Source organism: Podarcis melisellensis (assembly GCF_964234715.1).
Source record: "Podarcis melisellensis genome assembly, chromosome: 4".
Lineage (NCBI taxonomy): Eukaryota > Metazoa > Chordata > Lepidosauria > Squamata > Lacertidae > Podarcis > Podarcis melisellensis.
The window spans coordinates 81,476,388-81,501,588 of record NC_138531.1 but is presented as its reverse complement, the minus strand read 5'-3'; the positions used below and the strand labels follow the sequence as shown (position 1 = coordinate 81,501,588).

General features: G+C 42.7%; 2 protein-coding genes across 13 annotated transcripts in view; one reads left to right on the top strand and one right to left on the bottom strand.

Annotated features, from left to right (window-relative positions):
• Nucleotides 1-22,073, top strand: part of LOC309369342 (uncharacterized protein) — a gene marked incomplete at its 5' end in the record, with an annotated part of 97,072 nt that extends 74,999 nt beyond the window's left edge. The window contains 4 exons of one of the 12 annotated variants that reach the window (XR_014168031.1): nt 17,924-18,038; nt 18,195-18,551; nt 18,716-18,794; nt 21,967-22,073. Coding sequence is in view for 1 of the 12 variants with exons in the window: in XM_081910205.1 (XP_081766331.1) it covers nt 18,716-18,794; nt 21,967-22,022 (135 nt within the window). Of the gene's footprint in view, nt 1-3,725; nt 4,629-12,107; nt 12,184-17,923; nt 18,039-18,194; nt 18,931-19,057; nt 21,452-21,966 lie in introns of those variants that run through there. The other 11 variants (XR_014168030.1, XR_014168032.1, XR_014168034.1 and 8 more) reach the window with 11 other exon arrangements.
• The window catches only part of CRYL1 (crystallin lambda 1), a 38,091-nt gene extending 13,547 nt beyond the window's left edge, over nt 1-24,544 (bottom strand). Inside the window, exons 1-5 of the mRNA XM_081910048.1 lie at nt 24,360-24,544; nt 17,910-18,017; nt 13,664-13,790; nt 2,596-2,757; nt 2-196 (exon numbers count right to left, since the gene is read on the bottom strand). Of these exons, the coding sequence (XP_081766174.1) occupies nt 2-196; nt 2,596-2,757; nt 13,664-13,790; nt 17,910-18,017; nt 24,360-24,400 (633 nt within the window). The 5' untranslated portion in view covers nt 24,401-24,544. The remainder of the gene's footprint in view (nt 1; nt 197-2,595; nt 2,758-13,663; nt 13,791-17,909; nt 18,018-24,359) is intronic.
• Between the last annotated feature and the right edge of the window lie 657 nt (nt 24,545-25,201).

The following is a 25,201-nucleotide window of genomic DNA, read 5'->3' as shown; positions in this document are numbered from 1 at the left end:
CACCAACAAGTCTCCATGCTTCACTAATGATTGCATACTGGAGTCGGTTCAGAGCAAAACCATCTATCTCTTTTGTCAACCGAACTGGAGATTGCCCAATCTTCTTCATCAGAGCATAGGTTTTCTCGACTGTAGAAGGTTCAGTTTCTGGGTGGGGAACCAATTCAACCAGTGGAACATAATATGGTGGGTTTACCTTTACACAAAACATATTTAGAAAGAAAAGAAACATATATATGAACATACTTTTACAGCCAGTTAACATAATTTGCGATCCTTGCATTTCTGGGGGTGGACAAGATAACCCTTGAGGTACCCTTCCAATTCTATGAAAACCAGTATTATTGACATGAGGCAAGCCCTCCAATAGTAGTATTAGATCAGGGGTCAGCAAGGTTTATCTTGCCTGGGCCAGATCGGTTCCGTGGAGATCTCTCCGTTGGCCGGATTGCACGCGCCCGCAATTTTCAGCATCTGCGCAGACGTGATTTCCGGCACCATGGAAGCATGTCCCCGCGCCGCGCTGCACTAGTGGCTCAGTTTGGGGGCGGCTCGTGAGCTGGTCAAAAAACCTCCGTGGGCTGTTTCCGGCCCATGGGCCTTAGGTTGCTGACCCCTGTATTAGATGAGAATATGGGCACACCCACCCAGCATTCTACTCAAGGACGGACACGTATTTGCATGGCACTGGAAAATAATTTAAATCATTCAGTTCAAACCTGGAAATGGCGAGGGAGAGCTGCAGAGTCCTTGTGGCTTGCAAGGGAGACCCTTCCCAGAGCCCGAAGAGGCACCAGTGAGGGCGGAAGAAGCCCCAAAGAGACTGGAGGTGCAGCTGAGCTTTGTTTATGCTGCTCAGCCTCCCCGCCTAGCAGCTGATGTGCAGAGTAGTGCAACAGCCACTTTCCTTCACATGCACCAGTCGCCTGGCAGCCCCAGAGCTTCAATTCTAGTTGTGGATATTTTAGGATACGGTATTTTTTTGGTATGGATTGATGAGAGAGCGGCAGAGGGTGTTTAGAGGATGCTCCCCACTTTATGTGATTTCACTTATGTGTGCTGGGGCCTGGAACATAATCCTTGCGTACGTGGGGAGTCACCCGTAACATATCATCAGTGTGGATGGCACTTGACAGAGTATAAGGGGAAAGGCACCTTCCCTGACAAGCTTACAACCTAAAATTTAACACATGCAAAATAGTTGAGGGTGAGAGGGAAGGGTTTAACAGGAGAGCAGTATGAACAGCCAACCAGAAGGTTGGCGGTTCAAATCCCTGCGACGGGGTGAGCTCCCGTTGCTTTGTCCCTGCTCCTGCCAACCTAGCAGTTCGAAAGCACGTCAAAGTGCAAGTAGATAAATAGGTACCACTCTGGCGGGAAGGTAAACGGCGTTTCTGTGCACTGCTCTGGTTCGCCAGAAGCGGCTTAGACATGCTGGCCACATGACTGTATGCCGGCTCCATCGGCCTGTAAAGCAAGATGAGCGCCGCAGCCCCAGAGTCAGCCACGACTGGACCTAATGGTCAGGGGTCCCTTTACTTTTACTTTAGTGTGTGGTTGGTTCAGCTGCACATGCCTAGGTTGGTTATGGTCCAACTTAAAGTGGGACATGGGAACCAAAAGCTTGTGCCACAAGTTTCAGGGAAATGTAGGATCTGAGTGTTGAATTCACAGAGGGAAGAACAAGTTGTTTCCTGTCTTTCCCAAGCCCAGTTTGGGTGCATGTCTTGACAACAGACCCTGACCCTGTCTTGGGTGCATGTCTTGACAATGGACCCTGACAAAAATGAACCAAGGTCTTTTAAAACTTGGAAAGGCACTGACTGAACCTGGGAGCTTCTGGATGTAAAGAAGGTTGCTCTGCCACTAAACCTACCCATCCCATGAAGAATATGATCTGCCTCCATGACCAGAGGCAGCAATGCTTCTGAATATCAGTTGCTGGAAACCACAGAAGAGGGAGGAGAGTGCTGTGCTCTGGTCCTGCTTGTGGGTTTCCCACAGACATCTGGTTGAATCAAGGAAGGGACACCAAGGATCATCTAGTCCTGTGTTGCAGGAATCTCAACTAGACCATACATTACTGGACGCTGGACTAGATGATCCAGCAGGCTCTTCTTATGTTCTTAAAGCTTCTGATGGCTGTATTACAATACTAGAAGCAGCTGGTGGCCATCACAAGCAGATGATGACCACTGAGCTCTTGTTGTGCTTGTGGGTTTCCCTCTGGCATCTATCTGGCCACTTCAAGCAGCATAATGCTGAGCTAGATAGGACTTTGTTCTGATCCGGACTGGCTTTTCTAATGTAAATGTTAATTGTGATATATTGGTATATCACCATGTTTAGCTGGTGATATATCATGATGTTGAAAACCAGGTATTGCCCAGCTCTACTGATTACTGTATTTATACCACTCTTCCCAGGGTAGCTTGCAAAACTGTGCCATCATAGATTTAATACAACATATCAAAGTGGCATCCCTTTGAAAAACTTGCATATAAATGAGTAAGAACTGTACTTACAACATACAAGCCGAACACACAAATTTAGGCTTCAACACAATAAATTACTGAAGGATCTTGGTGTACTTACAGGATGTGCCACTATACACTGCTTAACGTGCTTTAGCCCGGTGAACAACTTTGTAGGCATAAGACAAGAGGTTGAGCTGCCTAGTATTACATCATTACTGACAATAAGGTCTAACTGGCCAAAAATCTTCTTTTTCAGTTCTAGGTTCTCAGGCGTACACTCCTGGAACACAAAAAAAGTTGAAATTATTTAAAAAAACACCTATTACATTCATTTCACAAACTCTTTAGAAATAAACTAAGAAGTCGTTTTGAAAAGTGGCAAACAAACATCTGCTTATTGCTTTATAAATCGAAACAACTTCCACTGTCAAGCTAACACTTTATGGATCTTTAGGATTAACATTTCCAGATGCTGTGCTTAAGGAAAAGTGATTGCACCAGATACAAGAGCTAGTAAAATCACAATATTTATTACAAAGTGGTATCCTTTTATTAGCTTTGTAAAAACAAGTCTTCGATAACTTGCCTATCATCAAAACAGGTTTTTCATCTCATGCAAATACTATCTAGGTTGAAAATAATACCCATGTCTGTGCATTTAAAGGCCCCAATGATGATGTAATATTTATTTAATACAAATAAGTAGAAAATAGTTAATCTCTTATAATTTGTAACATTTTATTTTATCTTGTTCAGTGATCCTGATTACATAATGTAAAAAACAATATGCAAACTTCCGTCTAGAGTAAAACACATTTCCCATGAGGCCAATAATGCCTCCAAGTTTTACAATGCCAATTTTATAAAGTATACCAGTTAACTGAGAAATCACTGCACTTGTGGCAGATGTTATATGCTCCAGATTTTGGGACTTGGGGAAGAAGCTTGCAGAGGATGGAATTTTACTGACCTTTTAAAGTCAACAACCACTGCCGTTCTGAGTGATAGAACAGGGCCATTTTCGAACATCAGAACCAACTATAATGCATCCCTTTATTGGTGCAAAACAAGGCTTTGCTCGTAATTCCTGGATCGGTTCAGTCTGCAAGGTGGGTTACCTTTAAATATTTTCCTTTAGCAAAGTCACAAGGCTAGAACTCTGTAGATACTTGTTCAAACTAATAAAAGAGCAGCAGTGAATAGTTTTATTGTGAGATTCTCCACCTGAAACCCAAAGCTTTCTTTCAGATCAGATGATAGTCACAGAGGTGAAGCTCAACACTCTTGGAAACTCAAACCTACAATGATTATGCAAGGCTTCTGAATAGACCATTTGCTGAGGGCTTCTTTGATAGTGGCACAATTGTATTCAATTTGTTGGACTGGTGCAATAAAAGTTTCTGTCCTTGTCAAGCATGGATTTGTTTTCTTAGCTAGGGAGACTGACTCCCTGAAGAATAGAAGGAAAATTTAGCTCTAAACCAGCTATTAATCCGGGGCTTCATCACTTGCGACCAACTACAGAGCTTCTCAAACTATTCAGATCACCCTGAGAAAAAGATCAAACATGAAATGGATAGGCCTAGTACTGAAAAGCCAGCTCACCTCAGTACAAGTCCACCTGAGTGAATTTTAAAAGAACATTGTATATTCCTGTGCCCATTTCTGTTTTGCTGAGGATCACACAGCTCAGATGCACCAAAACAGTAGAGCCTTATTTGAAAACTTTAACACTTGAAAAAAAGGCTATTGCTGTAACCTGAATTTCAACTTAATTGACCCTTGTAAAAGCCCGATTAGGACATGCCAAATTGTTGGCTTTAACAACAATTCACTGCTGAGACTTCCCCCTTAGGTGTTTTTTAAAAATGCATGCCCCAGGTTTACAATGTAAATGCAGACAATTATGGTTAAAAGGCATAGGCACACACTGTCCCTGAAAGTACCAGAAAAGCATCATGCGAGAGTTCCCAGTTAACTCAATGAACACTTGAACTGTTGTGAATTACTCTGATATTACGTGCCCAACACCAAGAAAAAGTCAACTTGTTCCAGTCCTCAAGTATGTTTTGTACTGTACCTAAATGGAGCAATTTTACAATATGTAATTTTGAGGTACTTACTACACATGAGCTGAATCTTTTTACTTATTTATTTAAAGTGTCTTCTTAAAAGGGAGAAAAGGCTGAGATCTGGGAGAAGGAACTCACCAGTTCAAAATCAGAGGTGGCTACTCACATTTATATAAAGGTGAAACCAAGCTTTATTTAACCTCTGTCAAAGACCCAATTTGACACCCCCATGTGCATGTGCATTTGTGTACACATAAACACACACACACACACACACACACACACACAGAGAGAGAGAGAGAGAGAGAGAGAGAGGGAGGGGCTGGGAGCCTCAATTGCATCCCTCTGGAGGCTTCACCCCGGCAAAAAACACAACTACCGTACCCCCCCTCCCCAGCTAGGACACTGTATAAGGTATGTCTATGGTGTGAATTAGGGATGCGGGTGGCGCTGTGGGTTAAACCACAGAGCCTAGGGCTTGCCAATCAGAAGGTTGGCGGTTCGAATCCCCTCAATGGGGTGAGCTCCCGTTGCTCGGTCCCAGCTCCTGCCCACCTAGCAGTTCGAAAGCACATCAAAGTGCAAGTTGATAAACAGTGGGATGGTAAACGGTGTTTCCGTGCGCTGTTCTGGTTCGCCAGAAGAGGCCTAGTCATGCTGACCACATGACCCGGAAGCTGTACGCCGGCTCCCTCGGCCAATAAAGCGAGATGAGCGCCGCAACCCCAGAGTCAGCCACGACTGGACCGAATGGTCAGGGGTCCCTTTACCTTTATGGTGTGAATTGGCCCCATTCTCAAGACAGACTGACTTGCAAATGTGGCCAGCTTCTACAATCCCAACATCCCTTCACAGTAAGAGGAATTCCCCCTCACTGAATGTTCAACCCTAGGAGGGTAAAGGCTAGAAATATCTAATACTGCAAAGCCTGTTTGTAATATTGAGACTCTTAAGTTGAAGTCATGCCCTGGATTTTCAGAAAGTTGTGCCCCCAATTACAGAGCCACCTTTTGGTACTTCAAAGACCCTATTTGCAATGAATTACACACCATCTGCACTATACATGTAAAAGCAGGTATCATATCACTTTAAACACTTATGGCTTCCCCCAAAAGAATCCTGGGAAGTCTACTTTGTTAAGGGTGCTGAGAGTATCATGCAAATGGGACTAGCAAGCAGTAAGAATTAAGTGGGAATGCCTGCAGCCAACAGGACATCTATTTGTTATGTTGACACTGAACTTCTTTACATCCCAACATTGATTTGTGTGTTATGCTACGGTAGGTACCGTATTTTTCGCTCTATAAGACGCACCAGACCACAAGATGCACCTAGTTTTTGGAGGAGGAACACAAGAAAAAAAATATTCTGAATCTCAGAAGCCAGAACAGCAAGAGGGATCGCTGTGCAGTGAAAGCAGCAATCCCTCTTGCTGTTCTGGCTTCTGGGATAGCTGCGCAGCCTGCATTCACTCCATAAGATGCACACACATTTCCCCTTACTTTTTAGAAGGGAAAAAGTGAGTCTTATAGGACAAAAAATACGGTATTTTGTTTGTAAAAATGTCATTCAGAAACATACCACACTCGCACAGCGAATGACAATTATATCTTTGGCATAGCAGGCAAGTGCTGACCTGTACTCAGATCCATTTCGGGGCATTTTTGTTTGTACTGCACATAATTTTACATGAGCAGCTATAAAAAGTAATATAAGGAAAATGTTAGAAGTAGGTAGTTGCACTCAAAGCAGATAGCAGATGGATTGCATAAAGGATCTTTACAACCCCTGAAGCTTATTTATTTATGAAGTATTTTCATACTGCCATCTCATAAGATATCAGGGCAGTCTGTACAACATAAAAAACCGTTAAAAAAAAACTTTAAAATAATCATTAAACTGAATGGTTAATCAAAACGTTTTAAACAGCTGCATAGGCCTGCTGGCCTAAAGTGTCTTCAAGTGATGCCTGAAAGTCAATAGCAAATATTCCTGCCAAATCCCCGCTGAAAGAGTGTTCTTCACAGTGCAAATATGAAAGGGAAAAGAATTAGAGCTGCCTGGAGGGACTAACCGTTGGTTAAGAAATGACGAAACAAAGCTTGCATAAGTGAATTTCAGTTTGCTCAGCATCAGAGTGCACACCATTTCTGCAATACGGCAGACGAGTGCTGGCAAGTACAGCAGATGTACTAATTCTCTGATTTAACTGGTATTAAGGAGAACATGAAGTGCAGGAGTTCTCCTTCAAATAATTCATCTTACGAGAAGTAACAAGTGAAGGCCCTAGAGTAGGGGTGAGGTACAGGGTCTGAATTTGGCCCTCCAGACCTTCCTACCTGGCCCTTGGGACTCTCCCTGGATTATCTCCCTCCCCAGCCCTACTCCACACTCTCTGTGTATTTTGTATGGTTGGAATGTGTCCATGAACTAAAATAATATCAGCTTTCCTGGATGGAAAGATAACATAGCTTTTATTCTCATTCTCACATGAGAAGGTGGCCTTATGACAGAAAAAGCCCACCCCCACGACAGCCTCCCTCATCCCATGGGAACACTTGCAGTTATAAGTTAAGACAGTGTGCATACCATGCCCCTATCAGTGTGAACAGGACAGACGAAAAACGAGAATCACAATTACCCAGCCTTGTTAATTCAGCTGCTGCCTTGAATAATTGGATGAAGGATTTTGAAGGAAGTAGAGAGGAATGTTCTAGCAACACTTCATTCAGGCTGCTCAGATTATTAAAAGCTGAGGGAGGAAAGACAGCCCCTCCTTATAATATGTCAAAAGTGTCTTATGGAGAGGGTGGCAAGAGATTCTTCCTCACCCAGGCCTGCTACTACTTTAACTGGCCTGGATTGAACATAGCTTGGCACAAACATGCGATCGTGCCACTTCCAAGAGAGGTCATGGTTCTTTGCTCCTTCACCAGTCACTGTGCTGTTGCACACTCTGCTGAACTAAGTCGTGACTTGGCATGTCGTTCAGATTCCAGCCTAACTGCAGGCTGTAGCCAAGCTTTGTCGCATGTGATACAGCCCAGTTATGCGGATTGACTTCCACATTTGATCCATATTAACCACAAAACCCTTGAAAAAGTTTCAAATTTTATGTGTAACAACATTTCTTGCAATAATGAGATTGGTCATGCCTGATTGAGACTATATACTTCCGTTGCCCAACTTTTATCAGATTTCTATTGGTGTTAATAAAGTCAACCATGAATACAGATAATATTCACTCCAGTAACTATGTAGCTATACTTTACTTACTGAATAACTCAGAGCCTTTACTAATTGTGGTGAATTATCTTCTAACAAAAGACAAAGTCCAAAAATACAACAAAAATACAAAATAGGACTTTCGAGAATCACAACCTCACATTGAAAGAATGAGAGTGAGTGAGTGAGTGGACATTCATATCACTTTGTAAAATTGAGAGGCTGCAGATAACCAAATATTACACCTATGTGCTCTTCTCCTGTTCAATTGTAGGGCTTATGGGATAGAAGCCAATGATATTTGAAGAGGGTATTTATAGGTTTTTGCAAAGATGGCTCTCAAGAAGAATATCCCATTTCTCATTTCCCCAAGGCAACATTGTTATGACCATTGTATAAAATTAACAGAATTATGACATCAGGTAGCCCATTCTTTAACAACCGAGACCAATGGTCTTTAGAGAGAGAATGAGGGCACTTTCAGGGAACTTGTTTTGAGCATTGACTCCAATCTGATTGCTGGAAGGCGAAACGACATCCTGCACTTCCCACTGAATTGTCCAACTTTGGCACAAAAAGTCCAATCCTTTAGAGAACCTGGTCTGCAGCATAAGACATTCCAGTCAACTATCATTGTGTAACCTGGATTTGCTGGTATGTGATTGAATCCCACCCTAAAATAGCAAAGGTCCCTGGAAACAACTTTAGTTTAAGGCCCCACTGATTTCTGTGGGAAACATTTAAGACCCTGATTACACTTTTCCCAATAATTTTGCTTAGTTAATAAGTGACTATAGGCCAAGTGAATTGAAAATCAGGGATGGAAGAACTGTACCTAAATCAATTAATATGAAGAGTATTTGCATTATGCTAGACAACTAATGTTTTATGGCTATGAAGTAAATTTACCCGCTGTATCTAGTGAAGAGAAAGTTTTAAATAAGAAACAAAGGAGAACGAAAAAGAACTCGCTAGATTTTATCTGTTAAAGAAGTTTTAAGCATTAACATTCTCTTAAGAATTTCTACTCTTAAGGACAATGTTCATGACAGGAGTTCCAGGGAATGCTGTGAAATTACCATATATATGATTGTATCTTATCTTACTCACAACCAAGGATACTACAAACAGGATCACAGACAGGGCTAGGGTAGCACATCCACAGCAGAAGTAACCTCTGGAGCAGTGGTTCTCAACCTGTGGGTCCCCAGATGTTGTTGGACTACAACTCCCATCATCCCTGATCACTCGTCATGCTGACTAGGAATGATGGGAGTTGTAGTCCAACAACATCTGGGGACCCACAGGTTGTGAACCACTGCGTCTGGAGCCACCAGGACAGGAAATTGGAGCGGACGTCAAAGGCCTTCATTCAGAAAAAATGAGGAGGGTCCACAAACTCAGTAGGGACCCTCATTTTTTATGAGATCAAGATAATAAACATTATCATCTAAAGAGCAGGGATCCAGGGGTCTTAGTAGACCACAAGCTTAGGACGACTCAACAGGCAGCAGCAAAAAAAGCTAACGCTATTCTAGGCTGCATCAACGGAAGTACAGTGTTCCGATCAATGGAAGTAATGGTCCCACTCTATTCCATCTTGGTCAGACCACACCAGGAATACTGTGTCCAGTTCTGGGCACCACAGTTTAAGAAGGCTATTGACAAGCTGCAACATGTGTAGAGGAGGGCGACCAGGATGATCAAGGGTTTGGAAGGGTTGAGAGAGTTGGGTATGTCTAGCTTGCTAAAGAGGAGACTGAGAGGAGGTATGATAACCATCTTCAAATATGAATGAATGAATGAATGAATTTATTACGGTCATAGACCAGAAAAAACATAAAAAACAACAATAGTTTACAAAGGGAATAATGGTGTCAATTAAAAATTGTAAAATTATACATAAAAGCAATACACATATGCACACACACCCACACACACACACATATATACACATATATGCATTACAGTATATGTATAGACTTAAAAAATGGGGGGGCTTGTCCAGGGGTCAAGTCTTTTACTTTTTTACAGCTAATGCCCTCCGCTTGATCGCAGCCGCAGAAAATTTGGCCACTTTCAGTGTTACTTCTGGGTTTTTATCTCCTAGTAGGATTTTCAGCCGCTGAGATTCAGATCGACCTGGAAATTTCTGAACGATAGGGGAGATAAACAGTGACCTAATATCCCCGTAAAGGTCGCAGTGTAACAACACATGTGAAGCTGTTTCCACCTCTTTCAGACCACATGGGCAAACTCGTTCAGCATAGGGTGTGCCCTCGTATCTGCCCTTTAGTAAGGCAGATGGCAGTACATCAAATCTGGTAAGGGTAAACGCCCGCCTGTATTTTGCGATTTGTAGATCCAGCAAATATGGTGTTAGATTAAACCCTTTTCCATAATCTTGGATAGCTGGATATTTATCTATCTTGCTCATATGGTCCTGAAGCTCTACATCTCCTATTCGCTGGCTCACCATCCTTTTAGCCTTTTCAAAACCTGAGGCTATAAGTTCTTGTGGGGAAAGCCCCAGGCCCTTCAATTTTTCATAAAGCGACAATCTCCATTTAGACTGGAACGGGTCTAGTAGAGTCAATGGAGCCACTCCCACTGGGAAAAATATGAGTTTTAGCCAGAAGTGAATCTTCAGGATCCATATCCTGGCATTAATAGGGAGTTGACCTACCTCCAGCCTGATGGCTGTGTTGGAGACACAGGTAGGTAACCCTAGTAGGGAGCGGTAAAATTTAGTTTGTACAGATTCCAGGGACTTGAGTTTTTGACAATTAAATATCTGGGTGCCATACATCAATTGTGGAAGTATTTTTGCAACAAAGACCTGGGAGGCAGCAGGAACATATTGACCTCCTTTTCTGTAAAAGAATCTTATGATAGCTCTGGAAGATCTTTGCGCATTTACAATGGAATTCTTAATCTGATGGCACCAAGATCCCTTCTCATCAAAAATTATTCCAAGATATCCAAAAGATGTTACTTGCTCAATAGGTTGGTTATTAATTTTCCATTTATGTCGGAGTTTTCTCTTGGAGAACACCATAATTTTTGATTTAGTGTAATTTATTATTAGGTGTTCAGCTTCGCAATACTCTGTAAGAGCTCGTAAAAGTTTTCTTAGACCCACACAAGAGAAGGAAATAAGTGCCGCATCATCTGCGTACAAAAGGACTGGGATTGGTATATTATTTAGGTTTGGGGGATGAGTACTTGCTTCCTCCATCTTTCCGACTAAGGAGTTTATATAGAAGTTAAATAGAATAGGGGCAAGAACACAGCCTTGCTTGACACCATGGAAACTTTGGATTTCCTTTGATAGGTTCCCATAACGGTCGCATCTAACACGGATCCGAGTATTTTCATGTAGTCTACGGATAAGAAGCAAAAGACGTCTATCGATGTTTGTGGCATTTAATTTTTCCCAAAGTCTGTGCCGGGGTATCAAATCGAAAGCTGATTTGAAATCTATAAAGGCTACATAGAGGGAGCCTCCTTTCTTTGAGGTGTATTTCTCCACTAGATGTTGCAATACCAGTCCTTGGTCTAGAGTTGATCTATGTGCCCTGAAACCAGCCTGGGCTTCCTTTAGGATGTGCTCCTGTTCCAGCCAGTCCGCAAACTTTTCACGTAAGTGAGTTGCATAAAGTTTGCTAATGATGCTTAAGAGACTGATTGGTCTGTAATTGGCTGGATCAAGTTTACAGCCTTTCTTGAATATGGGAACGATGATTGCCAATCCCCAGTCCTCTGGTATTATTGCTGTTTGATCTATGCTGGTGAATAGGGTGGCAAGGACTGGGGCCCACCAGTCAATATTGGCTTTGAGAAGCTCAGGAGAGATATTATCTGCTCCCGGGGCTTTTCTGTGTTTGAGTGCCTGAATAAGCCTCCTGATCTCCGCAACCGACACCGGAGGCCACTCATCACCTGCCGCACACTGTATATGTAAAAGGCTGTCTTATGGAGGATGGAGCAAGCTTGTTTTCTCCTGCTTCGAAGGACAGGACATAAACCAATGAATTAAAGTTACAAGACATGAAATTCCGACTAAACATCAGGAAGACCTTTCTGACAGTGAGAGCTGTTTGACAGTGGGATGGACTTTCTTGGAAGGTGGTGGACTCTCGTTCATTGGATATTTTTAAGCAGAGGTCGGATGGCTTTTTTTTGTCATGGATGCTTTAGCTGAGATCAGCCAAGCAGTAGGAGGAATGGGATAGGGTGGGCTCCCGATAAGTGATCAACTTATATTTTCCTTAACGTATGTATTAAATGAAGTGTGTGTGTGTATGTATGTATATTTCCAGGGTATGTATATTTCCTAAGCAGAGTTGTGAATGTTGCATCTGAAATCTTGGACAACCACTGCTGAACTGTGCAGACTAATGGTCTGAGTGAGTACAAGGCAGTCACCTATGTTTGGTATTTCACAGCCTCTCTTGACACGGTCTTAGTCTGGCCATTGTAGGACGGCAACAGAATGTAAATGGGGGTACAGAAACCTTAGTCAAAGCTCTGACTAAGCACTGGCCATACACAAAGCTTGTGAGATACATAACTTATTGGAAAGCTGGTCAGGGGTCAGTGTCAGATACGTTTAAGTCATCAAATGTTTGCTTTAGCAGTAGCTTCAATGCACCAGCTCCCTCTTCTGGAAGAAGAAGCGGGAATATACAGGTAGAAGTTATCTTAAGCAGGGGATTGTATAAGCAAAATTATGCAAAGCCAAACTCCCCCCCCAATAGTCCTGCACATCCATTTCTATCTCTCTGAGGCCAGTGCTGAGCGGGTCTTCCCCCCCCCCCCCGATGGAAAGCTTTTTAAGTCCCTCAAGCTTGCTTACCGAGCAGATCGTGCGAGGCCTTTGGAAGGCTCTGCAAAGTTGTGATGAGATGGTCTCAGAAACCTGAAAAGTAAGGGGGGGCTTAAAAGCTCTTTCCACACTGTGTTTTCCCACTGTGAAAAGAGCTTTTTAAGTCCCCACCCCGCCCCGCTTGCTTTCCAGGCTCTGGGAAGGTTGCATGTGGGTTCCTGTGAGACCTCTTCTGGGGCGGGAGGTGTTTCCTGTTCTCTCGCCCATTTTATTTATTTTTATTTTCTGTGGTCACATTTGCAAAATCAGTCTAAGATGAGAGCTATCCATATTGCAGTTCTGTCTATTTATAGTATTACATCACAAAACTACATGGAACCTTAACTGCATAGTTCTGCCTTTGAGAGTATGTCCCTCCTCCCGCAAGTTGCCAGTGTAGGGCATCAATCCAGATCAGGATATGTACAAACAACCCTTAAGAAATACGTGTACAACTAGGGTAGCAAAATGTATGATAAGACCCTTTTCACCACTTTCACTTTTAAGTTTATTTATTTGGGGATACTCCAGTAAAATGAAGGTATAGAGTAGAATTGAATTGACTGAAGCAACAGAATTTTCATTTCTGCACTTAGCTAGATCACCTATTTATTAAAATCTGGTATATTCTTTATGCACAACCTAACCACAAAAGATTCTATACAAAAGTACCTCCTGTAACCAGACTTCTGAAAACTTTACATATTAAGTGTGGCTGATTTAAACCAGATTTAAACTTATCGTTTACTTGGCCCACAAATTGCCAATGAAAAGAGATAGGAGTACCACTTATAATTTTTGGTCAATTAAGCTCTATTAGATATAAAATTTTTGTTGGAATGGTAATGACCAGCTGCTGCATAGTCAAGGCTGTATTTAGAGGCCAGTGCTTTTAATTTCATCCAACTATGAGATAAAGCTGGTGAATGAACTAATGATTATAGCATAAATAAGCCAGTGAATTCCCCACAAAATTTCCTCCCTTTGGCCATTTCAAGCAAACAAGCATGTACTGTACTCACCTGAAGGTAAATGGCACCCTCTACTGCCACTTTTAAATCTGTGCAGCCGCTAATGAGAGACAGCTGCTTGTCAGCTGTCAGAGTACCTTTCAGCATTCCTGTCTTTCCTAGTTCTTTCAATTCTTTGCTATTTGAAAACAGAAGAACAGCAGAAGAATTATGAGTATTATTTATCACACGTACTAATAAAAATATACCACAGGAAAGATTCCGGCAACCCGTTCTTCCCTAGTGCAGCCTTAACTTTTTCCATACACACTTATTAAACGGAACCCTCGTGAAATATGGTGCAGTGTATGGCATTCTCAAGGACGCTGGTGGCGCTGTGGTCTAAACCACTGAGCCTGTTTGGGGTTGCCCATTAGAAGGTCGGCAGTTCGAATCCCTGCAATGGGGTGAGCTCCCATCGCTCAGTCCCAGGTCCTGCCAACCTAGCAGTTCAAAAGAACGCCAAAAAGTGCAAGTAGATAAATAGGTACCACTCCGGCAGGAAGGTAAACGGCATTTCCGTGTGCTGCTCTGGTTTCAATGTTCTGTTGTGCCAGAAGCGGCTTAGTCATGCTGGCCACATGACCCAGAAAAACTGTCTGTGGACAAACGCTGGCTCCCTCGGCCTGTAAAGTGAGATGAGTGCCGCAACCCCAGAGTCATCTGTGATTGGACTTAACTGTCATCGGTCCTTTACCTTTTTATGGCATTCTCTAGATTCATGCTTCAGAGCACAATGCAAACATTGTTATTCATTTATTAATTGCCTCCCGTGCCAACATCTCAAGGTGGTGTACAATAAAAATAGCTAAAAATGACTAAATACAGCACAAAATTGCAAATACTTTCTTTTAAAAAAACCAGAAAGTCAAAAGCAATGCAATATAGACACTCTTCGCAGAAATCCAGCTGGGAAAGCCTGTCAGAACAAAAATGTCTTCATTTGTTCCCGTAACGTGCAAATGGTGGGCTCTTGTTGTATCCCGAAATGCTATTCCAAAGAAAAGGGACAGACATACTGAAGGTCTTGCTCCAAGATGCAGACTTCTGATATCTTTGGAATTTGCAGAAGGAGCTCTTCCACAGACCGCAGTGACCTCCTGGGCATACAAGGGATAGGGTGGTCTCTCAAGTAACCTGGTCCTGAGCTGCATAGGGCCTTATATGTTAGTACCAAGACCTTGAGCTTTTCCTTGTAGCAGATCCGAATCAGGCCAATTGCCCATCTAGTCCAGCATCTTGTTTCCACAACCGGAGCCTATGAGAAACCCACAGGCAGGACCCAAGTACACTCTCTCCTCCTGCAGTTTCTAGCAGCTGGTATTCAGAAGCCTAGTTCCTCAGACTATGGAGGCAGAGAACAACCATGATGGCCTTTGCCTCCATTAATTTGTCTAATCCTCTTTTAAAGCTATCCAAGTTGCTGGCTACCAGTGAGTCCAGGGAGCCATCACTGATGTCCATGAGTCCTACCATTATGAGAGAAGAATTTTTTCTCTACCCACTTTCTATGTGACATGTATAATTCTATCATGTTGCCTTTTACTCGCATTTTCACTAAACTACAAATCCGCAACCTTTCCCCATTGCTCCATCCCCTTGATCGTTTTGGCTGCCCTTTTTATATCTTACTCATGTATTCATAGAAATATTTATATACCACTGTACCACAAAACATATGAACTTTTCCAGCTTCTCCAGCAAATGAAAACCTTTTGCATGTCTGTTGATGACTGAACAAAGATTATACACGAATAGGTAGACTCTTATTCGATGGAGGCACAGCATAATGTGATGTCCCAGACAATATTAACATACAGATTACCCAGTCATCAATCTGCCTCAACCTGCTCGTGTCTCCACCATTCTCATGCAGAGTATATTGCAAGTGGGACCTGCAACGCTCTCATCCACCAGGAGGTGTTTAAAGTTATGTGCAGAGTGGTCACAACTTAAAAATGAGTCGTATGCAATAAATAAATACCGGATGTGGGGAAAACCTTGAAACGAAACAAAACAAAACCTTGAAAACAACTTGGCGCTCCTTCTCACAAGTCCGTGCTTCTGGCAAAGCCTTATGTTGATTATTGTTAGAGCAGTAATGTTTTCATATTGTACAATAGCAGTCCCATCACCCACAGGCAATTAGATGCTTCCTCATATTACAGACAGAGAAATCAGGGGAAACAACTTAACAAAGGAATTGGGAGTGAAACACTAATCTGATAAGGGGCTTTGCTTAACCTTAGTCCAGTCAAATCAATTCTGAAGGAGAAACAAAAAAATGCATTCCTCTTCACACTTTTAAGTATCCCTTACCACCAAATACTCAGAAACATGAAACTGCTTTGCTGAACACTCTCTCCCCAAGTGTTTTGTTTGCTTGTTCATTCTGCTGTTAACTAGGCAATGCCATTTTGGTAGTGCAAAGAATATCACATTTCTACCCTCAACAAAGAACACTCTGGTCTGTATGGATAACTTTTGTGATCACCATCTGAAGTTTGCAACGATATGGATATAAGATGGGGCAATGTTAGAAACATAACTTCTCTGTGACATTTCAGTGGTACATCATGCGAGTTCTCAGGAAGTTGGACATGGGAATTTAAGCCAGCACCAACTCAATTCTTACAATTTAGCACAGCTGAAGTGTCCAAAGTGCTTCACGTGCATTATCTCAATAATTCTTACAACAGCATTGTAAATAGGTCACTATTGCCACCATCCCATATTGCAAGGGGTGGGGCTGACGCCAAGAGAACAGTATCTTATCTAAAGACACCTACACAACTCCTGATTGAGTGATTTGAATACGGAAACTCCTAACTCTCAATAAGCATTCTGGAAACTTAAGTCTCCACTTACTAGTATTGGAAGGGACTGGGCATCTTAAACAAGCTTTTTTAAGTGTTACTGATACAGTGGTACCTTCGGTTACATACGCTTCAGGTTACAGACTCCACTAACCCAGAAATAGTACCTCGAGTTAAGAACTTTGCTTCAGGATGAGAACAGAAATCGTGCTCCGGCGGCGCGGCAGCAGCAGCAGGCCCCATTAGCTAAAGTGGTGCTTCAGGTTAAGAACAGTTTCAGGTTAAGTACGGACCTCCGGAACGAATTAAGTACTTAACCCAAGGTACCACTGTATTTTTATAACACGAAAAAAATAACAAACACATGGAGCATCTGAAAGGTGAAGGTATGTGACAAGCCAAGCAAGCTACTGAAAGGTGGAGGCAGCTGAAGCAGCTTCCCCTGCTGCCTTGAAACAGGCAAGGCGGACTGGCGAGGCTTAGCTGGGGGGTGGGAGGGCTTCTTTAAGTCTTCTCGCCGCCCTCCCCCCAGATGAACAAGCCCCATATCCCTCCAGTATGCACAAGCCGGAGGGACATGGAACTTGTTGAAGCAGAGGGAGGAGCAAGCCGTATTGTGCCTCGGCAATGCTGGTTGTTTCTCTCTCTGCAGTGGTATGAGAGCAGACCAAACTGCCACCACTCCCAAGTCCCTCTGCCGCCAGAGTCCGGATGCAGCTTGTTTTTCCCTCAGCGCGCTGGTAGCAGTGGGACTCAGGAGGTAGCAGTTTCACCAGCAATATGCCACTGAGTGAAGCCGTCATCACTGTTTGACCTAATACCAGTCCTGGGCGATATATGAATATATTGCCCAGGCCTACTAGGTGACCTTGGGCTAGTCCCAACCTCTTAACCTACCTCACAGGGTCGTTGTGTAAGGATTACCTGAGGAGAGGGGTGCACCATGTACTCTGTGGAGAAAATGGTGGGCTACAAATGCAATAAATAAGATCTTCTGTGTACCTGGAGGGACCAGCTAGATGGAGATGTCAGACTAAGCACTAAGATCAGAGATAAGGGACATCCTATCTCCATTCTATGTGCTAAAATCAGAGATAAGCCTCTGCCTGCTGTGTGACAGTAAAAGGATTTATGCCTCTGTGTGTGTGTGTGTGTGTGTGTGTGTGTGTGTGTGTCTGCCTGCTATTGCTTTTAGAAGGCAATAGAGAACACATTGGACAATTGATCAAAAACTGGAGGGTTGGTAGTGGGGCTTGTGGGTCTCACTGAAGATCTACTAGCGTTTATCCCATAATTTGAGCAGTACCTTGAATAGATAATCTGAATGCATCCTGAAATCCCATTGGTCCCCTGTTCATCTTGTTTACAACTAAAAGCTAACCACACTATTCAAACAATTATAATCCTGACTAATCTGTGCTAAAGCAACTCAAATGACTTACCCAATTTTTTCCAGGGCTTTTGTTACCTGTTCTTGTACAATATCATAAAGCTTTACTTGAAATCCAGCAGAAGCAAATAACATGGCCCAGCTACATCCAATGAGTCCACTAAGAAGAAAAGAGAAAACGGTTAGCACAAATCTTTTATTGTTATTTATTTGAAAATACTTACATGCCACTTTTCCAGGCAAAGCCTGCCCAAAGCAGCTTACAGCAATAAAAACTACAAGTATATAAAAATGCTTTTTACTAAAAATCAATAATAATTATCGATCTATTCCACAGAAATTCCACAAAGAGAGTTTGGAATTCCAGTAACATAATGATATTCCAGCCTCTTTCCGGCAAGCAGGACATAAATTATTCAGGAGAAGGCCAATTGAAACAAATGAGTTTTTAAGGTCTTCTGAAAAGTCTGAGGTGTAGCTGCCATTGCAGCATTTCTGGGAAAGAACTCCAAAGGTGTGGTGGAGCCACCACAAAAGAGGTGGTTGAGCCTCTTATGCTCAACCACCTCACAGACCTATTCCTGTCACAACACAGAAGCAAAACAAGGTTTTCCTGTTTCAGCACCTGTTGAAGGCAGCAACCTGGATGTGGATATAGTTAACCAACCCACAGATTCAGCAATAGAAGTTTAAGGTATGTTTTGAAAGGGCAATGAAGGACGCAACAGACCAATCAGCATATTACAAAGCAATTTGGCTCACACCCTACTTTTGGAACATCTAAGTTTATTAAGCAGAGAGCGAATGTTGAACAAAATGGACTTGGGTTGAAAATAGTCTTATTTCACTATTCTGTAGGTTATTCTGCATGCTACAGGCCTGAAATTCTGCATAGAGAGCATCCGTCTAAGTACATATGGAATGCAGAAACATTCAGGTGAACATATATAGTCACATGACGTTGCCTTACCACAAGTTAGGCTATTCATCTATCTTGCCCACTATTATATACTCTGATCATGGCTCCCTTGCCTGTCAGGATTCTTCCCTGCCCTGTTACCTGAAAAACTTGAGACTAAAGATATCAGGATTGAATCTGGGAGATTATGCATGTGCTCTACCACCAGGGTTCAGCACCTCTTGGCAATTCTTTTTTTTTTAAATGTATTGCATATTGAGTCAATACTTTTTTTTTTACAGAAAATGATATTCTATGCAATTCTATCTTAGATACTGCTTAGTAATGATAATACTCATTTCAAAGATCAGGCTAAATCGCACAGAGCCAACAAACAGTCCTGTTTAGTATCTGCCTGCCAACGGGCATAATTCTTGCTAAATACTGGGATCTAATTTGGATATCTAGATGCAAATTTTCTGGTCCTACAATAAAATATTAATATGGAAGGCACTCCCTAGCCCCATTCATTAATTCATTTGTTCAATTATGTATATGTAGTCAATTTCTCCTAGTTTTTTTAAATCACCCTTTTCATTTGCAGATAATATATTTGTATTACTTATTATTATTAATTGAATTTATATATGCCACCCTATACCTGGAGGTCAGGTCTCAGGACGCTTCACAGAACAAAATCAAAATATAAAACCATAAAATATAGGATCAAAATAAAAACAACAACCTAATACCCCCCAAAAAAACACACCACACATTTTAAAAGGGCATAGGATGTCAATCAAATCAACCAAAGTCCTGTTTGGAAAGGAACGTTTTTGCCCAGAGCCTAAAGGTACATGATAAAGGCACCAGACGAACTGCCCTGGGGAGAGCATTCCACAGACAGGGAGCCACTGCAGAGAAGGCTGATTATCATGTTGCCACCCTCCGGACCTCTCAAGGAGGAGGCACACAAAGAAGGGCCTCAGAAGATGATCTCGGGGTCCAGGTAGGTTCATATGGAAAGAGGCAGTCCTTGAGGTATTGCAGTCCTGCACCGTTTAAGGCTTTATAGGTCAAAACCAGCACTTTGAATTGGGCCCAGAAACTAATTGGTAGCCAATGCAGTCTGACCAGGATCGGTGTAATATGCTCAAACTGTCTTGCTCCAGTGAGCAACCTAGCCGCTGAATTCTGCACTAGCTGAAGTTTCTGAACCTTGAGACTACCAGAGCATAGACAACAGTAGTTAGGCTATCCCTGTCCAGATAGGGGTGTAGCTGGGCCACCAGCTGAAGCTGATGGAAGGCACTCCGGGCCACAGAGGCCACCTTAGCCTCAAGCAACAGCAAAGGATCCAGGAGTACCCCTAAGCTACAAACCTGTTCCTTCAGAGGGAGCGTAACCCCATCAAAAGCAGGCAATCTCCCACCCATCTGGCCTACGGAATCACCCACTAACAGTGCCTCAGTCTTATTTGGATTGAGTTTCAGTTTGTTGGCTCTCATCCAGTCCATTACCGAAGCAAGACACTGGTCCAGCACTTCCACTGCCTCACCTGCAGATGTAAAGGAGAATTAGAGCTGCATAACCCCACACTGAAGGTTCCACAGGGCTGAAAAGCATTCCCCAAGCAACACCCTCTAGGAACGACCATCCAAGTAGGACTGGAACCACCGCAAAGCGGTGCCACCCACCGCTAGTTCAGACAGTCGCTCCAGAAGGTATCTAAAGCCACTGAGAGGCTGAGGAAGAATTAACAGGGACATGTTTCCCTTGTCTCTCTCTCAACGGAGGTCATCATACAGGGCGACCAAAGCGGTTTCTATGCCAAAACCCCAACTGAAATGGATCCAGAAAATCGGTTTCTTCCAAAAGCGCTGGGATCTGGTCTTGCTCAGGAAAGGGAGATTAGCAACAGGCTGGTAGTTAGTTAGGTTTTCTGAATTCAGGGAAGGTTTCTTAAGGAGTGGTTTTACCACTGCCTCCTTCAAGGACCACTCCCTCTCATAAAAAGGCATTGATCACCTCCCTACTCATGTGCTCTTATTTATTGTTTTGTTATTTCTTCCATGTAAAGATCCAGTAAAATCCATGTTTAAAAATACGAGACTACTCCTAAATTCTTTTCCATGTCTCTGTATTGCTGTAGTTGAAGGAATAATCTAAACTGAGAGTACATGTTGTAGTCAAGGTCCCTTCAGTTGCCCTGTCCACATCCTCAAACCACAACAACAGAACATGATTCCATACACTTTGACTGGCCAGTGCTCTAGAAACCTCCTCTAGAACTTTATCAACACTGACATCTAGTTTGGATCAAAATGTAAGTGACCTTCTGCTCAAAGTGCCTTGCAAATTGTTCACCGCAGGTCTCAGGAATCTCTCAAATTCAACAAGTCTGACAGCAGACCATCCCAAAAGGTCCTTCACCTCTGCATTTGGGTGTGGAGTGGAGGAAAGATTACCAAAGGCAATCTAAATCTCAACAGGTAGCGATCCATCCATGACAACACTGTTATATTAACCGGCACTAACAATTTCTCTGTGGCAATAAACAGATTCAGTGGACTTAGGATATATGTTGATTCCACAATGTACAGTCATACCTCGAGTTGAATGCGCTTTGGGTTGAGCACGTTCAAGTTGCGCTCTGCGGCAACCTGGAAGTAACGGAGCACATTACTTCCGGGTTTCGCCGCTCACGCATGCACTCAAAATAATGTCACACGCATGCGTGGTAGCAGCGAAACGCGCCCCGCAGACGCGCCGTCGCATCTTGCATTCCATTCGGGATGCGAACGGGGCTCCAGAACGGATCCTGTTCGCATTCCGAGGTACCACTGTATTGAGAGAGAGTATGGCAGTCATGTATTCCTCAGTTAGATCAACCAAATGGAGTTGTCAATACAGCGCTATAAGAATAAGAATAATATTTTATTATTTATACCCTGCCCATCTGGCTGGGTTTCCAAGTGCAGTGGGGAAACTCTCAAAGAGGCAAGATAAGGCCACATGAAGTCACAAGTTATTAAAGGTTGCAGCTATAGTCAGGTCACTGAAGAGCAGACATCAGAACAGAATATTCCGACAATATTATTCTATTCTGCAGCCAGGCAGTCTGTGCAAACACCTCTATGGATTTTAAATGCAAGAATGTGTCATGAGATGCAAAACACTCTTTTAATTAACATGTTTTTATTATTCTTAGGTGATAGCGAGAAAATCTTTGAGAAGCTTTTCAAAAGTATTATCATATATTCTTAGGTGTTTCTTATTTAGAAAAGACTGTAAATAAAGCAGTCTGACTTTAAAAAATGATTTTTGCAAGTTCTTTTTTAAAATTAAATTTCTATACCGTCCATCAGCTCTTGCCACGAAAATGACATGTGCTTTATATAAGAAAGGTATTTAATCCTTGCATAATATTGTCCTCCTAGGTAAGCATGTATAGAATTGCAAGCTAAATGTGCTTAAATTGGCCTGGATTATGCCCACAGTAAAGTCCCATTGAGTTCAGTAGGACTTAATCTGAATGGCATGTATAGGATTGCACTATTAATTGCCATACATTTTCACTAGAAATTAAGCACATGCTCCACTTCAGACAGTAAAATGTCTTGGGTACTGACATTATTGTGAATGGAACTGAATTGCCCAATAACTAAGCAAAATAAGGAAGTATTTATCTCTTTTTATAACTGGGGACAATGATGCATGGGTCAAGTCATGTTTGCCAGGAATCTTGCAGATCTCAACATCTGCAAGTACAAGGCAGCAAAAGGAGAAAATTGGAACAAAAAATGTGGAAGTATATTGCAAATGTGGCTGAGGAAGCTATCTATCTACACTACAACACTGTGTACTAAACTAGGAAGACAATACAGTATGCTTTAGAATAACTGAAACAGAATTTACAGAGCAATCATAACCCATACAGGTGGAGTTTGGACAAATAACTTATGGTACCATCTTTTCTTGAATACGGCTTATAATTCAATGTATTAATATTTACATAAGATGCTTTTAGACTTCAGAAAAGGCTTACGAACCTCTGAATCAGTACAGTATATTGTCAGTATTTTCCTTATAAAAGCATATGTATATACAATACACTTTTTGCCATATTCACCATAGAAAATTAAAGCTTTCCACATATAATGGCATGGATGACCACACACTTTCCTTGGAGTTTTACTGATTTCAATGGTACTTTGTTTTCATACAGTTAATAGCCGTGTTAAAAATTGGCAATAAACATGATTTGTTTATCACTTGTTCTCTTAATCAGTTAACAGGATACAGAAACAATACTGGTGCAATTCTACATGAAGGTTACTAATGGTACAGAGGTCATCTACTTCACAGTTTTATTCAGACATACACTCAATATTCAGAACAAACATGTACTTTCATTCACTTAGTTTACAAGAGTCTCTTAATCACATATCTGACAGCAATTCATAGTCCACAGTGCAGTAGCCTCAACAGACTACCAACAAACCTCTAGCACAGAAAGAATTGCTGGTTGACCTTTGTTCTGTGCTAGCTGAAGTGTTCCAATTTTCGACATTTAAGCAGTTTCCCAGTTGGTGCTACCATTGGGCAAAGTTTGACCTTACCCTCTACATACCACTGGTGACCGATGCATAACTGAGTGCAGCCCCTAGCTGCTGCCTTAGTCTAACAGCATGCGACAACGTAAAAGGCACATGCTCCAAACACAATTCACACCTCTTATGTTCTGCGGTCGGGAAGCAAGACTGCGTATGGAGCAAGCCTTGAGGTCCCTTTGTTTGAAGAGTTAAGGTTGGGGCAAAAACATTTAATTATAAAAATAAGCAAGCCAGAGTTTTAGGCCTTATCAAACGGGGAAAACGGAGGCATATATATTTTAAAGCCATTTGTGAGCTTCCAATAGACATTTGATCAGCCACCAAGTGAACATATTGCTGGACTACATAGGCCTTCCATTTGATCCAGCAGGGCTCTTTTTTTCTTAATTATAAGCAAGCACACACAGCAGCACTAATATTAGGTACAAATTTCCTGTTACTTTAATTAGATGCACTTAATTTAGAGGGAGAGAAAAAAGAACACATACAACCTGAACATAAATACATGAAGGCTATCCAGATTTCAATCAGGTTACTACACTATAAAATTATCTTGGCAAAAAATCTACATTTTGCTGTTTATAAAAGCTTTCCAAAACACACCACACTTTGAATTTCCATGTTGGCAATGGACTTTTTCCCGTGCTGCTATTCACCTAGAATGTCCTTTAGCTCTCCATGTGTTTCAAGGTAATCTGTAGAGACTAAACGCAAACAGATTAAATGGCTTAGATAAGTGTTCTATTCACACACAGGAAGGTTACTCATTTGTTTTGTCTTTTTTAACACCTTGCTGCAGCAACAGCAAATGCCAATGTAAAAGTTGTGGTTTGGTGGCTTTGAAGATCCCACGCCTAAAACGCAGGTTCCACGTCCTTCGCGCTTTCCTGGGGGGGGGAGGGGGCACAGGATCCCCTTTCCCGGACTGAAACACCCTTCTCCCTCCTCTCTCCGAGCCAACAGGAGAGCCTCTCGTCAAGGGATTTACCTGCCAACAATCACAACACGTCCCTCTTGCACGGGATCCATTGTGCCAAGTTCAGGTTGCAGCACTCACACAGCAGGAAAAGGACAACGCGGGAAAAGCCACTGGGGGGGAACGTGGGCCAGCGGATCCCTTTTCAAGGCGGCGCTTCCTCCCCACCCCGCCACCCCCCAATTCCAAGGGATGTCACGGCCACTACCATTGGCTCCCAGATAAGAACACTTCCCATTGGCTCCCCGGGTGCCCCAAGCGGCGGCTCGAGGGAACGTCTCCAGATAGGGGTTACCCGGGTCAAGGGAAAAGAGAGGCGGGGAGGCGCGTGGGGCTCTTCAGCGGAGGGGGGTTCATTTGCTTCTTCCTGGCTTCGTTGTGGAAGGAAGTTGGCGGGGTGGGCGATTCCACAGCGACTTTGGCTTTCCCCTTATGGCTATGCATCCATATATATATATACAGTATATACTGTATACAGTATATGGCTTCCTCTTCCGCTTCTCTCTGGGGGTGCAGCGCGGCTCGGAGGATCGGGCCCTGTGAGGGTCCCACAAAAAGAGAGCGCATGCGCAAGCCAGAAAAGGCGGCAGGAGGTGCTGTTTTGTTGTTTAGTCGTGTCCTACTATTCGTGACCCCCTGGACCAGAGCACTCCAGGCACTCCTGTCTTCCACTGCCTCCCGCAGTTTGGTCAAACTCATGTTTGTAGCTTCGAGAACACTGTCCAACCATCTCGTCCTCTGTCGTCCCCTTCTCCTTGTGCCCTCCATCTTTCCCAACATCAGGGTCTTTTCCAGGGAGTCTTCTCTTCCCATGAGGTGGCCAAAGTATTGGAGCCTCAGCTTCAGGATCTGTC